Below are 16,200 nucleotides of genomic sequence, written 5' to 3'. Positions count from 1 at the left end.
GAAGGGTTCAGTGAATGCACATATGAAACTGGTGGGTTCGGTATGTCAAAAAAGGTTAAGAACCACTGCTTTAAGGCGATCGCTCAAAGTCAGTCTAATCTATCACAGTCTTTCAAGATTCAGCAGGATTCATCGTTAGCCTGTGTAAGCAGAACAATTTAATCGCATCAAGTCCCCACTTCTTCCTTTTTTTTTTGTGTCATTCCTCATTTTTCTCCATGTATGTTTTCTTCTCTCTCTCCCTTCTTGTGTCTTCCATTATTCATGTTTCATTTCCTCCATGTCCTTCCAGTTTCAGATTTTTCCCTGTGACGTTAACAGCCTGACTATTGCCTATCAAGTGATAGTGTATTGCAATTGCTGTTAAAAACATTTGTTTGGTTGTTTCAGATGTTCTGGTTTAGTTTTTGAAAAGCAGTATTGATTATTTAAATATTTTAATAGTCCAAAACAAAAAAAAAGACAAATCCACAAAGATAATATTTATTTTTATACAAGCAACATAGAAAAGAAAAATGTTATTTTTCAGGAGCTTTTTCTGGACCGTCTTCTGGTGATTTGGAGGAGAATCTCTCCATTAGCGACTTCCATAAACCCTTCTTTTCCTCATCCATGCTCTGTTGCATACTGCCTGTAAAACAATTATTAAATAAGGTGTAAAAATACATCACTGTTTTTTCAGGGTCATTTTATTGTAACTGGTTAAGAGCAATGATGACGCTGCACATTGTAATCAGAGTGCATACCTGACAAAAGTACTCGACACTCCTCCACTGTAACTCCTGTAAAACTTGTGTCTCTCACACGAGGAAACTAAAACACACAAACATATTTACATTCTATACAACAAAGCTTCCTGCTACATTTTTCTGTATTCTGCACAATTTCTACTTATTAGGAGCTGAATGTGAAATTTTCAGGCTACACACATGACATATTTTCATTCTAGTTGGTTTACTTTCTTTGGACAAACACTGGCAACACAAAGTACATGACACTCTATGCATTATACATGTGGTATTTGTGGTTAGAATAGATTTTAAAAGTGGAGGTTCTTTACAGATTAACCTAGTTTAGCCTTCACTTTAAATAAAACATGTTTTACTATCATCTTCACAGTTGCAGAAGTATTTATTTACTTTTCACATTATGTCACGTTACAACCACTAACTTCATTTTATTTTACTCGGATTTTATGTGACTGAACAACAAAAAGTAGTTCAGAATTAAGTGAAAGGAAAATAATAATATGGTTTGCATTTAACACAAAAAATCTGAAAGGTGTGACATGCATTTGCATGCAGACTTTCTCCGTCAACACTTTGTATCGTTACCATGACAAAAAAAGTCAATAAAATAGATTTCATTTGTGGCTATTATAAATCAAAATGTGCAAACGTTCAAGAAGCATAAATCTTTTTGTGAAACATTGTAGAGCAAAAGAAGTGGATTACTGGCCAAGCTGTGATAAATCATAAACGAATCAGGTTTTCATCAATGCAGTTCATTTGGATGCATACTTACCCGCTGTCTGTATACATTTCCATTGATGCGAGCCAAACTTTCATACATTTGGTCACATTTCTCGGGATCTGCAAGCTGGAGACGTATGACAAGAAGAAGCAAAATGTGTTATTTATATGTCAAGGAGCATGCACAACAACTTTATTTACCTTTTACAAATTAGTAATTAATCAAGTTGCTAAAGTTTGACAAACTTGTTTGGAATTATATCCCCCCCCGCCCCCCAAAAAAATTTATGAATAACTAGTGATGTCTAAGATGAGTGTTTTCTATATTTATGCTAAATTTGTGTTATGTGCATAATTCTACTTCTTCTATAACAACTGCAAAGAACTGGAGTCAGTATTACTTAAATATATAAATGTAAAGTAGTCAGAAATTAATCTAGAGCAGATGAACTGAATAGGTTTTTCCTGGCCAATACCAACATCCGGTTTCCATTAAGGTCTGACCTGCTGGTTTGAGTTAGTAAGTATTTTGAGTTTTATTTCCAAGGATTTTAGCTCAATAAAGAGAAAAATATGAGCTATATTGTTATTTTTAATAAACAAACTGCCTTAGTTTGAGGCTATGTGTCTAAAGGATGAAACTAGTGAGTTATTTTCATGAACAGTGAGAAACCTGGTTTTTCAGTATCTGACTTGATTATCACCAAGAATGGTCAATCAAAGAATAGCATCCAGTTAATTGGTTCATCTAGGGTAACACCTGAGCAAAAGTAATTTTAAAAATAGTTGCTGGGGGTGGGGGGATTTCCCCTATTTCTATAAAGTCGAACTTCTGTTATCTGTTTTTGCAGCCGGATTATTAGCAGTGCTGTCAGAGTAATAATAAAGAAGCTCCCCCAGGTATCAACAACTAATGCTAAAAACAAGGGCGTCCTCTGTTAGCGCTGATCGATGGAGCCGTGTGCGTGACCTTCTACCTGCGTGTTTTCACCCTCGCGGAACGCAGAAGCCACTCTCTGCCCCAGAAATGTCCCCAGATCCCGTGCCTTCTTGGTCTTGTCTCGGGGCCATTCCTCACACAGTTTAAGAAACCGACGGTACCTGGTGGCAGACATCTTTGGTCATGTAATATTATATTGACACGAGCGGAGATTAATCCTCTCGGGCACCCGTATTTGTGCCACAACTAAATTCGTCCCCTCTCCCAAATGCCTACGCTGGTTCCGTCTTCGCTCCTCGCTGCCACCTTCTGCTAGCACGATGAGCGGTTCAAACGCGAAAGGGAGCTTTCCATCCCGGGTGTCTGAGTGGATCAGCTCGACGTATCGCTTTGCGACAGACAGAAACGACTTTAGGAGGTGAGAAGTGTGTTATTTTGTGGTAATTTTGTGCTGAGTTTTACTGTGCCGCTAGCGTTAGCTCATGCTGCTGGATTTGTCCTTGTGCCGCTCACTGATGCTAATGCTAGTCAGCTAAAGCATGTTATTTACACGTACGGGCTTGTCATTTTTATGTATTCCATGTGATATGTGTAATTTTTTATATAATATCCATTCCTCCGTTAACTCTCGGGAACTTATGATGCCTAAACTCTTTTCACTTGGTATGTATGAACTAAACTAGCAAACCCCCTGGGTTTCTGATCTTCAGGGGGATATATTGGATAACAAGTGATCACATTATCCCTAGAAATAATGTGGTAGGAGCCAGAGAAGGAAGTTTTAGACTTAGCCTCCGGGTTCTCGATCCAGTCAAACTAAAGTAGTCCATAATGGCTTACACGTAGTTTCTTTAAACAGAAATACACCACAGCAACAAAAACGGTAAACATTTCTTATTTTGCTTCTTTCTTTGTTTTCTTCATTTCAGGAATCTTCTGGTTAACCTGGGTTTGTTTGCCGCCGGAGTCTGGGTGGCTAGAAATCTCTCAGATTTCGACTTGATGTCTCCTCAGCCGGTGACTTAACCTGCTGATCTTGATCAAAAACAGGATGATTGTAAGACATATTTCTGTATTACGGAAAAGTTTACAGTTATTCTGAAACATTGGCAGAAAATGTAGAAGCAATATATTTACTTAAAAAAGTTCTTTGTGACTAAAGTGCTGGTTTTGCCCCTTTTTTAGGAATCTTGGACCAACAAAGAAGAAGTGAGGGACATGATGAAATACTTGGAAAACAAAGTGTTTTTGTTTACATGACATTTTTTTCCCCCCTCCTATGTACACAAGTGCACATGCGTCATCTCTATTTTCTTTGAGGTACAGATTGAATTTGCCCCAAACTCTCCCGCAAAAGACTTTATTTTAATTATTTTATCTCAACCATGCCAGTCGAGGACCTCTTTGTCTCTGCAGCCCGTAACTCTCTGCGTTCTGGTAGAAAGAGTCTCTCCGTGGCTCAAAGTCTGAATCTTGCTGCTCAGGTCTTGACTGTGGATCTGGGGCTGAAGCCTGCTCTCCTGTACGACAGCAACGCCGCCTGCGCCGAACAGCTCCAGCGCTATCTGAGCCGCCTGCGGTCTCTCCAGCTCGTGTCTCGATCCCTCCTCACGCTGGATTTAAACGGAAACGGTCTCATTATCAACGCAGATGCCCTCAGATCTAATTTAGAGAAGACGCTTTGTGGCGGCGGTCCGCCCGTTGTAAATGTCTCTGCGTCTTTGGAGAAGCCCGCCGTCTCTGATGCTCAGAGGGGACGGCTGACGGGTGAGGTGGCAGATTTTCTGCTCCTTCTGGAGGAGTTTCGGCGACACGACGAGGCTGATAAACCTCTTTATGTTGGGGAGAAATCTGACGATTGGAACCTGTGCACCATATTTGGTCTCTTACTGGGTTACCCGGTCACCTACTGGTTTGATCAGGCCAGGAGCTTTGAAAACTGTCTGTCCATGACGCCGCTGGTGGTGGCTACAGCATCGGCGGCATGGCAGACGGACGGCAACACTCACAGGTTCTGTCTGTACTCCTTCAGCGTTCCCGCCGCTCTGCAGGAGGAGACGAGGCCCAAGCTGGAGAACTGGAGGCTCAGGCTGCAGGAGAGATTTGAGCAGCAAAGCATCATGAAGGACCTCAGTATCAGTCAGTCCACAGTCACTCTTCCCTCTGTCTGTTTGTGATTCAATAACAAAGTTAGGTTTAAAATTAAATAAAATGCTCTTGAATCTGATGTGGGTTTTTTTATGTCTTTTTTTTTTTTTAAACACAATTTGAGAACATTTTAGATGCCATAAAAATCCATAACTTAGCTTTTAAACAGAAGCCACTTTTAAATGTTTCATTCAAGCTAGCTATTGGTCAATGAAATATTCTACTATTCCAATGTAACATTTTGGATTTCAGTGTTTTTTTGTATTGACTATTTGTAGTAATCTCAGAACTCTATATTTGAAAGCAGTGGAAACAAACTAAGTAGTACGCTTTAAATGTTAAAGGAATTTAAAATCTTTAATTGCACTGTGACAGCAGTTGCATTTTAATTATTGCATTTCGCAAACAAGTATTCGTACTTCTGCAGCTACTTGCTCTTCTCCAAATATCTTTCAGTAAAAGTCACTTTAGATCAAAACAGTTGCATTTTAGAGCAGCACCTCTAAAGAACTGTGAACCATCTGAGAGGATGTGACACAGATCCTCGTCATGTTCAGCTGAAAGTCAAACAAACAAACCAAACACAGTTTGAGCCTTCCCGTTACAAGTTGGACTTCTAAAACCGTTTTTTTTCCCCGCAGCAGTGTGGAAAGTGCTAACAGGACAGCAGTTCTCGCCGTCTAGTCGGTCCTTTCATATCACCTCATTCTGATGGTGACTTACTAATGTCTGAGTTAGTTCAGTCAGCAGAGCAGAGATGACTCTAAACCGGTCCGTGGGGTCAGAGGGGCTGGATGACTGACAGAACGTCACCACAGCGGCCCCTCACTTTCAGCTCTGCCAGGTGATCTGCTCTGGTGGGTCCGATGTTCAGGATGGCGATCGGCATCTTCTTGTCGCTCGCTGCCAGTAGAACCCTGTATCCTGAGTACACCTGCGGAGCCACAGAGGATGGAACTTATAGCTGAACGGAAAACGCAGCCGAAAACACAAATTGGTTGCTTTTCTATACCTGCAGTGATGAGCCGATAACCAGCACTGCGTCTGCCTCTGCCAGTCTCTCCTGCACGAACTGCACCGTCGCTTTGGCCACCGTGTCTCCAAAAAACGTAACCTCTGGCTTCAGTATCCCCCCACACTGCTCACAGGACGGGACCCTGAAGTTCAGGACCTGCTCGTCCTCTAAGAAGACGTCGCCATCCGGAGCCACGGCTCCTGCCTGGGCGCTCCAATCCGGGTTTAATGAGACAAAGCGCCTCTGCAGCTCCTCCCGCGCCGTGATGCTGCCACAGCCAAGACATGTTACCCTGAGAACACATGAAACACAATCCCTGGAAAGAGTGGGAATTTTTCTTATGATTGAACATAGAGTTGAGGCTTTTCAACATATTTTACTAAAGTCTAAAAAGTAGGACTTGCCTTTGTATTTGGCACCCTTTAATCTGTTACTCCCTAAATAAAATCCTGTGCAACCAATCTCAATCAAGTCATAGTAAGTAAAAAAAAAAAGTCCACTTGTTAACTTTTATGTTAGGACTAAGTCATAAAACAACATATCAAGTTTTTACCACCTCACAGAGCTCTGTTCAATCAATCCATCACCAAAGAAAGGGCATTCAGGTTTGGCGAAATTGCAAACCTCAATGTCTGCATAAACTGACAGGCCAGGCAAGGAGAGCTTTTCTGAATAATAGTCAGCCTTGCAGAGATGTACAACTCAGATGGAAGAATGTGTCTTCATGGAAGGGTCAATAGTAAAAGAAAAGCCAAAAGAAGTTCTGTTTGTAGTTTGTCACAAATCATCTGGGGTCACAATATGTGGAAGAGGATCCTCTGCTCACCTGAGGCCAAAATTGAACTTTGGCCTAAATACAAAATGAAATTTCAGATAGCCAACAACCTGAACACCGTTTCAGTTTTGAAGCTCTGTGGCATAAGAGATCTGTTAGGTTTGTCTGAGTTAATATTTTCTTTTGGTCTGCCAAAATATCTATAATCTTATGAAATTTGCTTTTGATGGATTTTTGAAAAAAATAAATAAAAAAATAAAATAAATATATATATATATATACACACACACACACACACATAAATATGTGTGTGTGTGTCCTTGTGCCTCATGATCCCTGAGACTTACCTTTTCAAGGCAATAGGCAATTAAGAACTGTAAGAACTGACATGCATACCTCATTTTATCAGTTAACATAACCATATATTTTGCATCATAGTTGTTATATAGAATTCCACCCAGCTCCATTTCTTATGGGACCCTGCCCACCTTGGGTCACTCAGCCTTCCTCACCTGTGGGCGCAGCCGTGGAGCTCCGTAATCCGTGTCTGTCCTGCCTTGGAGTGGAGGGCGTCCACATTTTGGGTGACGAGCCAGTGCAGCTTCCCCTTCTCCTCCCAGCTCCGCAGAGCCCGGTGGGCACAGTTGGGCTGATGGGAGGAGAACTGCGGCCACCCGACGAAGTTTCTGGCCCAGTATCTCTGTCGGGACTTGGCGCTGCGGGTAAACTCCGTGTGCTGCATCGGTCTCCTGTCGGTGCGGGCGTACAACCCGACACCCTCCGAGCGGTAATCCGGGATGCCCGACTCTGTAGACAGACCCGCTCCGGTGACCACGAACAACCGCCTGGATCGGGACACAAAGTCCTGCAGCAGCTCCAGAGAGCGGGCATCGGCGGTGCTGCAAGCGGGGACGAAATTCAGCTTCCCCGCAGGGACAGAGGAGAATGTCCGGACAGGAGCGGGGAGAGACGGGAAGAGGCGCAGCGGCAGCCGCATCTGAACGAGCGCACGTTTTAAAAAGTTTAAGACGACAAAGTTTAAACAAGCAACACGCAAATATTTATACGGTTACTAACTTTACCTTTTTAAAGAGTAAAGTTACCACAGTAACCGGTAGGACATAGCTTTGTTAGGTAACTTGTCAAACCAGAACCAGCTGATATAACATGGAAACCAGATGCAAACACAGGAAGTACCCATTTCAATGTAACACCAAACAGCCGCATAGGAGTCTGGGAGTGGTAGTTAGGGATAGAGTTTTTGATTTGTTGAAAAGGCAATTGAGATTTTCAATGAGAAAAATCTGACTTTAACATAATACAGAAAAAGAATGATTTGCTATGATTGAGTGAAAAGAAACTTCTTGGTGGGAAAACACAAAATCGAGACGGTTTTTGTTGTCACAAGGTTTGGAATCGTCTCAGGAAGAATTTTGAACCATTCCTTATGGCAGAAACTCTAAGTCCTTGGGGTTTCTTGGCAGATTTTCCAACAACCTGTGCCACTTCATCACTTTGATGTCCTTCTCCTTTAACCCTTCTTTGTTGTCTTGGCAGTATTTGTCATCCATATATATACATATATGCATGTATATTTTCTCACCCTTTTCAGAAGACATGACCCAAAGCATAATACTTTCACCTCCTTGCTTGAGCATATTTATGCATATTTTTGTTAATTTACTACAACCACTTTTTTTTTTTTTTTTTTACAATTAATTAAAATCTTTGAAATTATTTTAGGACTTAGGACAGTGAGGCCATGAGCCCAGTTTTGCTCTAACCCCACCATCAAATTTTAAAAATTACATTTTATTGCCCTTTAATTTATAGACTTCTTGTTTGGCTTCTATATGTGAATTATTTGGGAGCTTTACAAACAAATGTTTGTAAAACATTTGTTTGTAAAACTACTGAGAGTAAATTGAGAGTAAACACATCTCTCCACAGGAGAAATGTATTTACTAAGAAGATCAATGTCATACATTTTGTTATATATCTATAGAGAAGCTCTCACAATAATTCAATTCAAAAAGCCACATCTTTTGTTTTGCTGTAAACATTTGCTGTGTTGGCTTTACATGTTTATTAAATATATGCATGTATATTTTCTGCTTTAGAACACAAAGATGAATAATTTCATTTAAGTTAGAAAATATCCCATTATGAAAGCATAAGTTTCAGTTCAGTCATGTGATGATTTCTAGTCTTTATTAACCCATCATTCGTATGGATGAAGAACTAAATATCTAAGAAACCGAGGAAACCACGATGCCATTTTACATTTCCTTCTTTAGAATGTGCTGCACACATCCTGGTTACAAAACTCCAAGATATCTGTTGCGAGGAAAAGAAAATACATAAAGGTTGCAGTTATTATAGGGGAAAGAAAAATCCAACTTTCACCACAGTCAGGTAGTGTGTCCATGCCCTACCAGAGTGTGTGCATTTAAAGACGGCCTCTGCGTGAGCGTAAAACTCCTCTCCCAGGATGGAGCGGTAATCCATGTGGCTTGTGTGAACAAAACAGTGCGTTGCATCTTTAAACAGCAGATCACTTTCCCCGTACTGATGAGACTCAAAGAGCTGGAACTCGGTGCTTGAGGTGGCTCCCAAAGTTTCCTGCCATTACAGAAAAGTAACCATCTTAGAGTCTGAAGAAAACCAAAGAGTTATAGATCAACATAAAGTAGTACACGATTGTAAAGCGATAGCAAAACGATTCGTTCATCCCCACGTCCGTCGTCTAGACTTGCTTATTCCTGCAGGGTCATGGGATCTCCAGGGGTCATTGGGAGGTATGCGGGGCACACCATGAGGAGGTCGCAGGTCCACAGGTTAATTAGGGTTGGATTTTTCTCTAGTCTTGCAAATAGAACCTGATGAGTTAGTCCTCCCAGCAGAATTCAAATTAATGAGACTTTACGAAAACAAAATTACTGACCTGCGATTTCATGAGGAAGTCATACACCCTGGAGGTGAGCACAGGCCGTGTCATGATGCTGTTCGGTGGGACGACTCCCAAATTACAACTTTCCCACTCTGACAAAGCAGCTCGATGTCCGTCGGCACACAGCAGCTCGAAGTCAGACTGTGTCCACTCCTCCGCCCACCCGCTGGAATTCAAAGCTAGAGTTAAATAAAGATAAATAAATAAAATAGGGACAATGTCAATTAGCTGGCAGCTCTACATACATAATACATGTAGCGTCTTCAATACCTCACCAAGGATGTTAGTGACAAGGTTGTGGTGCTCGAGGAAGGCCACGTCACCGAAGCTTTTCCCACTTGGATCTCCAACCAAACACCTGCAAGACAACAGAAAAATAGAACAAATCAGTCTATGAGGGTAAATACTGAAACAGGAACAACACGACAGTGCCCTCCACACTTTTTGGCTGCCATAATGATGATGTGTAAAAAGGGATAAAATATAAAATAAGTTTTGTTACAGTAGCATGATGTTTCAATGAAAAAAGTAGAAATATTCAAGCTTTGTTTGGTGTATTTGCAAGTGTGGTTGGGTGAAAGTGGCTCTGATGTAAAAGCACATAAAGTGGCCGATATGATCAGAAAAAAATTATGCTTCTACAAAAAGATGAATTTATCTTCAGAATTTAAACAGATCTTTATTGTGGACAGGAGAAAAAAAAAACGACAGAAAAACCCGGAGTCCTGTGCACCTTAAGGCGCCCATGTTTCCATAGTAACGCTCATTGTGGTTGTCGGTGCAGCGTTTGGTCGCTGCCTCGCCTGTCCCTCCCATGCACACTTTACACAGATTCCCCTGATATCCAGGGAGACAGCCTTTCCAAAACACCGTGCTGTACACTGTACAAACAGAAAGCGGCAGACTGCAGTCAACGGGGGGCTTAAAAACAAAAGAAACAAAACAAAGCATTGGATTAAAGTGGAAGTGACATGCATTCACTAGAGTGAGGAGCAAAAGTCAGAAAGTTGAGCACTTATGAGGAAATTTAAAAAAATCTGCACCTTGGTTTGGATCACAGGGGGCGCTGCTGTTGTGCTCCAGGCTCAATGTGTGTCTGTACGGCAGCAGCCAGCCTGCGGGGCTGTACATGTGACCGTGACACGAGCGGCGGCCACCCAGATTCCCAATGAAGATGTTCCTGCTGGAGCGCTTTGCTACAGCTACACCCACAGCCGAGGGCAGCACTGAAAGGGGGGCAGAGAGTGATGGTTTCAATGTGAAGATGGCGTTTATATCAAACACCGAGCTCAGGGAGCTGCGATTTGTCTTCATCCTACCATCCGTCTCCAAGTGAGCCGATCCTTCAGCAGGAGCACATTCGGTTCCTGGGAGAATGCAACAAAAAAATCCATTTATTTCCACTAACAAACACCAAAACTACAATTTAATGATTTAATCGCTGCCCTAGCTGACAACAGCACACGTTGCAGAACACAGAACTACTCAAATAGGAACGGAGCAAAACAAAAACCAAGGAAGATGCATCACTACAATCTTACCATAATACTCAGTGACCACCGGAACAAGGCCACATTTCCCTGCGATGAATGTGTGTGTCGCATCCAGCGAGACTGCGTCCACTTCGTCCCTCTGAGGTAAAACATGCCTTGTTTTTAACTTTGTATCCCCAGAGTGTGATAAACTCTCGATGCTCGTGCGACTCGGACGATTTACCTTGATTTTCTCGATGCAGTCCCGCATCGACACAGCCCTGACACACACCAGTGGGTCGGACTTTATGCTCAGAGCCCACTGCTCGCATTTCTTCTGCTCTGCATGGCTGATGCAGCACCAACGCACAACGCTGTCCTGGAGAGAGCTTCCTGCAAACACAAGCCACTAGTTCACAGAGAGTTGCTATAAGAGCTAAATCCCGTTCACTCCTGAAAAGTTTAGGCTGATCCTATGCACCTTCGTGGCTGAGTCCTTTGAGGAGTGCAACATAATCCAGCCCCATCACCTGGCTGACGTCCATGTCGTTCGGCAGAACAACCAGTTTATCCGTTGCGTCTCGGAAGAGAAGGTCCGACTCCCCAGAGAGAGATGAATTGAAGAGTTGGAAGCGCTGCCTCTTCTTTCCTAGTCGACCAAACTGCGTCTTAAGAAATCAGTGTAGAAATGACTTCAGTACATAGCTGAAGTTGAGCGAAGGCCGCAGAATGACAGAACAAAAGCGTGAAACCATGTCCACCTATTTACCTGCACAGCTGATATAAATTTGCGGACAACCTTGCGAAAATTATGTCTGGTGACCATTCCTCCTCCTGGACCACGGCCCAGATTACAACTCCTGTAGTGGCTCAGAGGAGCCTGTGAGCCATCAGGACACAGCAACCGGAAACTGTCCCACTCGCTCGCTGAGAAAGTTTCACACACAAGATAAAAACTCAAGAGACAAAAGCCTTCAGTGTCAAACCCTGCTTATCCAAAGGCTGGTTTGGTTTCAGAATTGAACTGATAATAATTTGCTACATTTGCAATACAAAAGAAAATGGGTCACTTCTACCAATCTGAAAACATTACAAACTTAGACACACCTTTGTTCATCCTGTCAGGTTATTTAGTTAACATTTTGGTTAACCTTTCAGAAAGATTTCAGAATGACCTTTCAGAATGCTTTGGCATATAGAAGAGTTCGTAATCAACTCAACGACTGCAAGATCACTAAGGTATTGGCTACAAAGTAAGCCCATTCATTACTCCAACACCACCAAGTGAAACAGTTGAGTTTGAGTTATGTGCTCTGATTGGTCTCCTCTAAATCAGAGGTATTCGCCTTCAGTCTTCAAGGCCAGTGTCCTGCAACATTTAGATGTGTCACTAGTCCAACACACCATCATGAAATAGCTGAATTACCTCCTCAGTCAGGTTCTCCAGAGTCCTCTAAATGACTTCATTGTTTGGCTCATGTGTGTTGAAACAGAGAGACATCTAGAAGTTGCAGGACACCTGCCCCTGGGTACCGGAGTTGAAGACCCCTGCTCTAAAACTGTGCATTATGGTAAAACACTCCTACTGTAGTCCAAAAGACATGGTCCACATGTCTTATTGCCCATTAGTATTTTTCAGAGCGTTGGTTTTCTCCAGGCAACCCTTCTAAACAAACTGCACTCTATACTGAGGGGTACAATTATCGCTCAAAATGACTGTATTCAGTTGTTACAATCACTTCCATGGTCACAGGTCTGTACCCAGCATGCAGACTGTTTCTACAAACATCAGTTAAAAAATGTCATTCTCAGAAGCTCACATGGAATCCTCTAATAGGATGCCTTCTATGCATCAAGTTCAGTTATGAAGTTTCCTTTACTAAATATTTCACAAAGAGCCAGCGGTGTTGCAACCTAGTGGAAGTGGTTTGAAACAACAATGTGTGAGCCACAAACTGGATGTGAAGGAACTTCACAGAGCAGGACTAACAGATGCGGACGCACATAAATTGCAGAGGGCAGCAACTTTCTGCAGAGTCACAATTAAGCCTGTCACATATCAGACGGTTCTTCATTTGAGACCATTTGTGAAGGCAATTACAACTGAAGCAGAATCGGGCTGTGCAACATGACTAATGGAAAGTTCTGGGCTGAGTCAAACAGATTTGGATTTTATGGAGATGCAGCAGGGTGAAATGGGCTATAAATGCAAGAAACCCTTTGAACATCACACAGCTGAAAGTGAGGAACGGGGCAATCTTCAAGAGTCGTTTTAGAGTTATTTCAACCACAGGCTGAACCAGTGGCAATTAGGACGCACAGTGTGCCAACTACATCCTATGCCAGAAAATAATTTTTATGGATATAACTTGTTTATTAAAAAAAAAAAAAAAAATATGTTACTGAACTGATATTAAGTCACTTTTCTTACAAAGATTAACAAGATCAAGATGTGAACATTCAAAAGAACTGAATGGTTAGTGTCACTTTTTTCAGCTGAAGACATACAGAAATATAATAGAGTATGCCACCCTATTCTCTCCACACGGAGAATGAAATATATCTTCCAAACAGTTTCTAATCTTGTCACTTTAAGACTTGTTAAATGTTGCTTTTATTTCTTAGCTTTTTGCTGCTTGCCACTGTTTTGCTCGTTTAGTGTCACACACCTCGGATGTCAGTAAATCACAGAAAAGTTTTATTTTATTTTATTACAGAAGAAGAAATATGTAAAGTATGATACAGAGCTTACCATTAATACTTTCAAGCGCTAAATGGTCCACAAAGGCAACATCACCTGCACCTCTACGGAGACATCTAGACCAAGTCAAAACAGAAAACCTGTTACCAATACGTCTAATGGTCGCTTTTTGCTTTAAAGAGGTTCTCTTTCGTTCAGGCTGACCTGAGGGCTCCCTGGTTGTTGTAGAAAGGCTCATTGTGTGACGACTCACAGAAGTAATTCTTCTGGCGGACGTAAGACTTCTGGCCTTGGCACAGTGTGCACAGAGGCGGCGCCATGTTGGCAGCTCCTGGAACACAACTAGCACTGAAAAAGGAACCAACATCTGCAAGAGAGGAAGAAGGACGCTGAATAATACGGGCAGACATTAAAACACATTTTTTTATATATATTACAATGCCTTTCTTTTATTTAGAAATTCCTGTGGTTTTGTGCTCATTTTGTGAAGTATTGATATAAAAACTCATCAAACGGTCAGGAATAAGTGTTTCCAGACTGCATAGGGAACCCTGTTTGAAGAACCACGTTGTCACCCTGGCTGAGAGGATTGTCTTTGCTCCAGGTTAGGTAGTTCCTGGACAGCAGGAACCCAAGCGGGAGGCTCCACCCAGCAGTCCACCGGGCCCCGCTGTGACAGCTTCTGAGGCCTTGCAGGGACCGAACATCCAAGCTCCTGTTTGTCACCACGGCGACCGACAGGACGCAAGCTCCTACAGATGAACAAATAAACTCTTCAGAAATCACTTAGGGAGAGGAAACACTCTGGATCATATCAGGAGGATGAAACAAACCTTACCGTCAGCGTAAACCTCCTTAGCAACGAGAACAAGATCAAACTGCTTCACAGCAGAGTAAACTTCTCCTGCATCCAGCGCCACTAGATCTGCACGGTTCGCCTGAAAACAAGGAACAAAAGAAAAAATTAAAGTCAATTGTTTTGGATTTATGACTTAATTTTATCTCAAAGCATTTTATAAACACCCACCACCTTGCATAATTCTGAAGCAACACTGGCAGATGTTTCTCCCAATCATCTCCTAGAAGTGAAACAATAATCTACAGAGCGACTCGCCTTGATTTTGTCGATGCAGTCGGCTGTGCTGGACGCTCGTACACAGGACAGCCTGGCAAACGCTGCAACAGCAGCGGGCGGCAGGACGGCCACCAGGGCTTTGGCCAGCTCTGCACACTTCCTCTGCTCAGGATCTGAGACGGTGCACCAGCGCATCTTCTTAGCTGTCACAGGAGCAACAATTAAAAAAAAAAAAAAAAAGCTCACACCATCCAAGCCAATCAGGCAAACATGGGTTTTTTTTTCTGACCACTGGCCAACTTCCGGCATGTCTCATCTAGGAAAAAACAAGAGTGCCTTTATAAATAACTAATAAATCATTAATAAGGCAATTTTTATGAAAGCTATTTACTAAAGGATTCTTTTTTTTTTTGCCACTTAAATGTTTCAGATAAATCAAAATGCTTCTAGCAGTTTCTTAACAATTTCATTTAAGACTGGAATAGCTATCCATAACAACTTGGTGTATGTGACAAAACTAATTTCACTCTAAACAACCAAATAATAACAACCAATGTCAGCAAGTGTTAAGCCATTTAAGATCACACAACTACATCTTTTTGGGACTCAAGTCCAGACTTTTACTAGGCCATCAGAAACCTTTGTTTTTTTGAGCCATGAAGAAGTGGGCTTGCTGTATAAATGAAATATCAAGTCTTCAATGTCCTGAAGTAACAAACCAGCTACAGAGTATCACACTAGCACCGCCAATACTGTCTGTATGTTTAATTAGTACTTTGTGAGATGCTGAGATGATCTTAGATCACATATAGCAGGGCACACACCTTCCAAAAAGTTTCACTTTGGTCTCAGCAGTACACAGAACATCTTTCCAAGAATCTTGTGGTTCATCAAGCCACTTTCTGGCAAATTGGAGCTGGTCGTTTAGTTCATTCTAGTCAGCATCTCCACCATAGACAGATGCAGTTCTAGCCTGTTTTTCAGCCTTTATAAACCAGCAGAAATTAAATGATAGTGCTTTAAAGTTGTGAAACAAGGTGAAAGTGGCTGCTTCTTATACAATTAAAATTCTGCAGTATTAAAGTAAAGCATAAATAGAAACTTGCTTAGCAATTGGCTTATTAACCATTTAACATTTATCAGGGAAATATTACTGTAAAAGTTGCACCAGACATAAGCCCAACATTTAATCAACAATAAACTATATAATCAGGTCATCACACACTCCCAGTGGGGCTAAATATCAACGCCAAATAATAATAATAAAAAAGTAACAACTACTTACCCCTGATGCAGCAGGTGAAGATGAGAAAGAGTAAAATGTGACTAGATCCTCTCATTTTAAGCTGATGTTGGCAGCGCGGTCAGCAGAGAGCGAAAAGCCTGAATTTTCCACCACTGATTTTCCAGGGAATCAGAGCCGCTGGTGCGTAGAACAGAGGAGAAAATCTGTTGCGTAAGGGCAGCTCGACTGAAAACAGTCACCTTTTACACACATATGGAAAATATTTAGCGCCATCTGTCACAAGGAGACCCAGATCAAACTGTTCACAAATTAAAGTGAAAAATACAGCTCTACTTTAATCTTTTTTTTAATATGCGGGGGTCAAGACAAAAAAACATTTTTGAACAGTTACCAAGAATTGCCAGAC

General features: G+C 41.8%; 5 protein-coding genes across 12 annotated transcripts; 2 read left to right on the top strand and 3 right to left on the bottom strand.

The window, feature by feature from the left end:
* Positions 1-467: 467 nt before the first annotated feature.
* uqcc2 (ubiquinol-cytochrome c reductase complex assembly factor 2) lies at positions 468-2,688 on the bottom strand. The gene is made up of 4 exons (XM_015042443.1): positions 2,450-2,688; positions 1,525-1,599; positions 747-813; positions 468-631 (listed from the first exon to the last, which is right to left on the bottom strand). The coding sequence occupies exons 1-4, from the start codon at positions 2,585-2,587 to the stop codon at positions 519-521; spliced, it is 393 nt and encodes a 130-aa protein (XP_014897929.1). The 5' UTR covers positions 2,588-2,688; the 3' UTR covers positions 468-518.
* Positions 2,689-2,707: 19 nt separating this feature from the next.
* Positions 2,708-3,645, top strand: tomm6 (translocase of outer mitochondrial membrane 6 homolog (yeast)). Its single transcript, XM_015042444.1, has 3 exons — positions 2,708-2,830; positions 3,342-3,469; positions 3,598-3,645. The coding sequence occupies exons 1-2, from the start codon at positions 2,733-2,735 to the stop codon at positions 3,436-3,438; spliced, it is 195 nt and encodes a 64-aa protein (XP_014897930.1). The 5' UTR covers positions 2,708-2,732; the 3' UTR covers positions 3,439-3,469; positions 3,598-3,645.
* A 36-nt stretch (positions 3,646-3,681) lies between these two features.
* Positions 3,682-4,639, top strand: cunh1orf74 (chromosome unknown C1orf74 homolog). Its single transcript, XM_015042442.1, has one exon. It carries the CDS (start codon positions 3,798-3,800, stop codon positions 4,587-4,589), a length of 792 nt encoding a protein of 263 aa, XP_014897928.1. The 5' UTR covers positions 3,682-3,797; the 3' UTR covers positions 4,590-4,639.
* Positions 4,640-4,890: 251 nt separating this feature from the next.
* Positions 4,891-7,916, bottom strand: sirt4 (sirtuin 4). 2 transcript variants are annotated; one of them, XM_015042440.1, is made up of 4 exons: positions 7,433-7,916; positions 6,863-7,347; positions 5,573-5,891; positions 4,891-5,494 (listed from the first exon to the last, which is right to left on the bottom strand). In XM_015042440.1, the coding sequence occupies exons 2-4, from the start codon at positions 7,345-7,347 to the stop codon at positions 5,342-5,344; spliced, it is 957 nt and encodes a 318-aa protein (XP_014897926.1). In that variant the 5' UTR covers positions 7,433-7,916; the 3' UTR covers positions 4,891-5,341. The 2 variants fall into 2 exon arrangements, with proteins under 2 accessions (XP_014897926.1, XP_014897927.1); XM_015042441.1 differs by having other exon boundaries at positions 5,573-5,867; positions 7,433-7,913.
* A 628-nt stretch (positions 7,917-8,544) lies between these two features.
* sxph (saxiphilin) lies at positions 8,545-16,158 on the bottom strand. Of its 7 annotated transcripts, XM_015042433.1 has the most exons (17): positions 15,834-16,158; positions 14,588-14,751; positions 14,312-14,411; positions 14,049-14,225; positions 13,678-13,840; positions 13,525-13,589; positions 11,542-11,699; positions 11,254-11,440; positions 11,017-11,165; positions 10,842-10,932; positions 10,620-10,667; positions 10,344-10,526; positions 10,034-10,181; positions 9,576-9,658; positions 9,295-9,479; positions 8,786-8,972; positions 8,545-8,687 (listed from the first exon to the last, which is right to left on the bottom strand). In XM_015042433.1, the coding sequence occupies exons 1-17, from the start codon at positions 15,886-15,888 to the stop codon at positions 8,644-8,646; spliced, it is 2,187 nt and encodes a 728-aa protein (XP_014897919.1). In that variant the 5' UTR covers positions 15,889-16,158; the 3' UTR covers positions 8,545-8,643. The 7 variants fall into 7 exon arrangements, with proteins under 7 accessions (XP_014897919.1, XP_014897920.1, XP_014897921.1 ...); XM_015042434.1 differs by lacking the exon at positions 8,545-8,687 and having other exon boundaries at positions 8,879-9,215; positions 15,834-16,136; XM_015042435.1 differs by lacking the exon at positions 8,545-8,687 and having other exon boundaries at positions 8,879-9,210; positions 15,834-16,136.
* Positions 16,159-16,200: the final 42 nt, after the last annotated feature.

This window comes from Poecilia latipinna, unplaced genomic scaffold (assembly GCF_001443285.1).
Source record: "Poecilia latipinna isolate Pla-1442-1.1 unplaced genomic scaffold, P_latipinna-1.0 Scaffold588, whole genome shotgun sequence".
In the NCBI taxonomy this organism is placed as follows: domain Eukaryota; kingdom Metazoa; phylum Chordata; class Actinopteri; order Cyprinodontiformes; family Poeciliidae; genus Poecilia; species Poecilia latipinna.
This window is presented reverse-complemented; position numbering and strand designations above follow the sequence as displayed.

Bases quoted from the DNA above. Each gene is read 5' to 3' on its own strand.
- cunh1orf74 (XM_015042442.1), top strand. From the start codon at position 3,798: ATGCCAGTCGAGGACCTCTTTGTCTCTGCAGCCCGTAACTCTCTGCGT.
- sxph (XM_015042433.1), bottom strand. From the start codon at position 15,888: ATGAGAGGATCTAGTCACATTTTACTCTTTCTCATCTTCACCTGCTGC. The intron at 10,182-10,343 runs GTGCAGATTTTT...CTGTTTGTACAG, and splicing joins CCCCTGTGATCCAAACCAAG to TGTACAGCACGGTGTTTTGG. The intron at 8,688-8,785 runs GTAGGGCATGGA...TCCTCGCAACAG, and splicing joins CTTTAAATGCACACACTCTG to ATATCTTGGAGTTTTGTAAC.
- uqcc2 (XM_015042443.1), bottom strand. From the start codon at position 2,587: ATGTCTGCCACCAGGTACCGTCGGTTTCTTAAACTGTGTGAGGAATGG. The intron at 1,600-2,449 runs GTAGAAGGTCAC...ATACGTCTCCAG, and splicing joins GCGAGGGTGAAAACACGCAG to CTTGCAGATCCCGAGAAATG. The intron at 814-1,524 runs GTAAGTATGCAT...TGTGTGTTTTAG, and splicing joins GAAATGTATACAGACAGCGG to TTTCCTCGTGTGAGAGACAC.
- tomm6 (XM_015042444.1), top strand. From the start codon at position 2,733: ATGAGCGGTTCAAACGCGAAAGGGAGCTTTCCATCCCGGGTGTCTGAG. The intron at 2,831-3,341 runs GTGAGAAGTGTG...TCTTCATTTCAG, and splicing joins GACAGAAACGACTTTAGGAG to GAATCTTCTGGTTAACCTGG.
- sirt4 (XM_015042440.1), bottom strand. From the start codon at position 7,347: ATGCGGCTGCCGCTGCGCCTCTTCCCGTCTCTCCCCGCTCCTGTCCGG. The intron at 5,892-6,862 runs GTGAGGAAGGCT...CACTCTTTCCAG, and splicing joins CTCCACGGCTGCGCCCACAG to GGATTGTGTTTCATGTGTTC. The intron at 5,495-5,572 runs GTATAGAAAAGC...GTGGCTCCGCAG, and splicing joins TTATCGGCTCATCACTGCAG to GTGTACTCAGGATACAGGGT.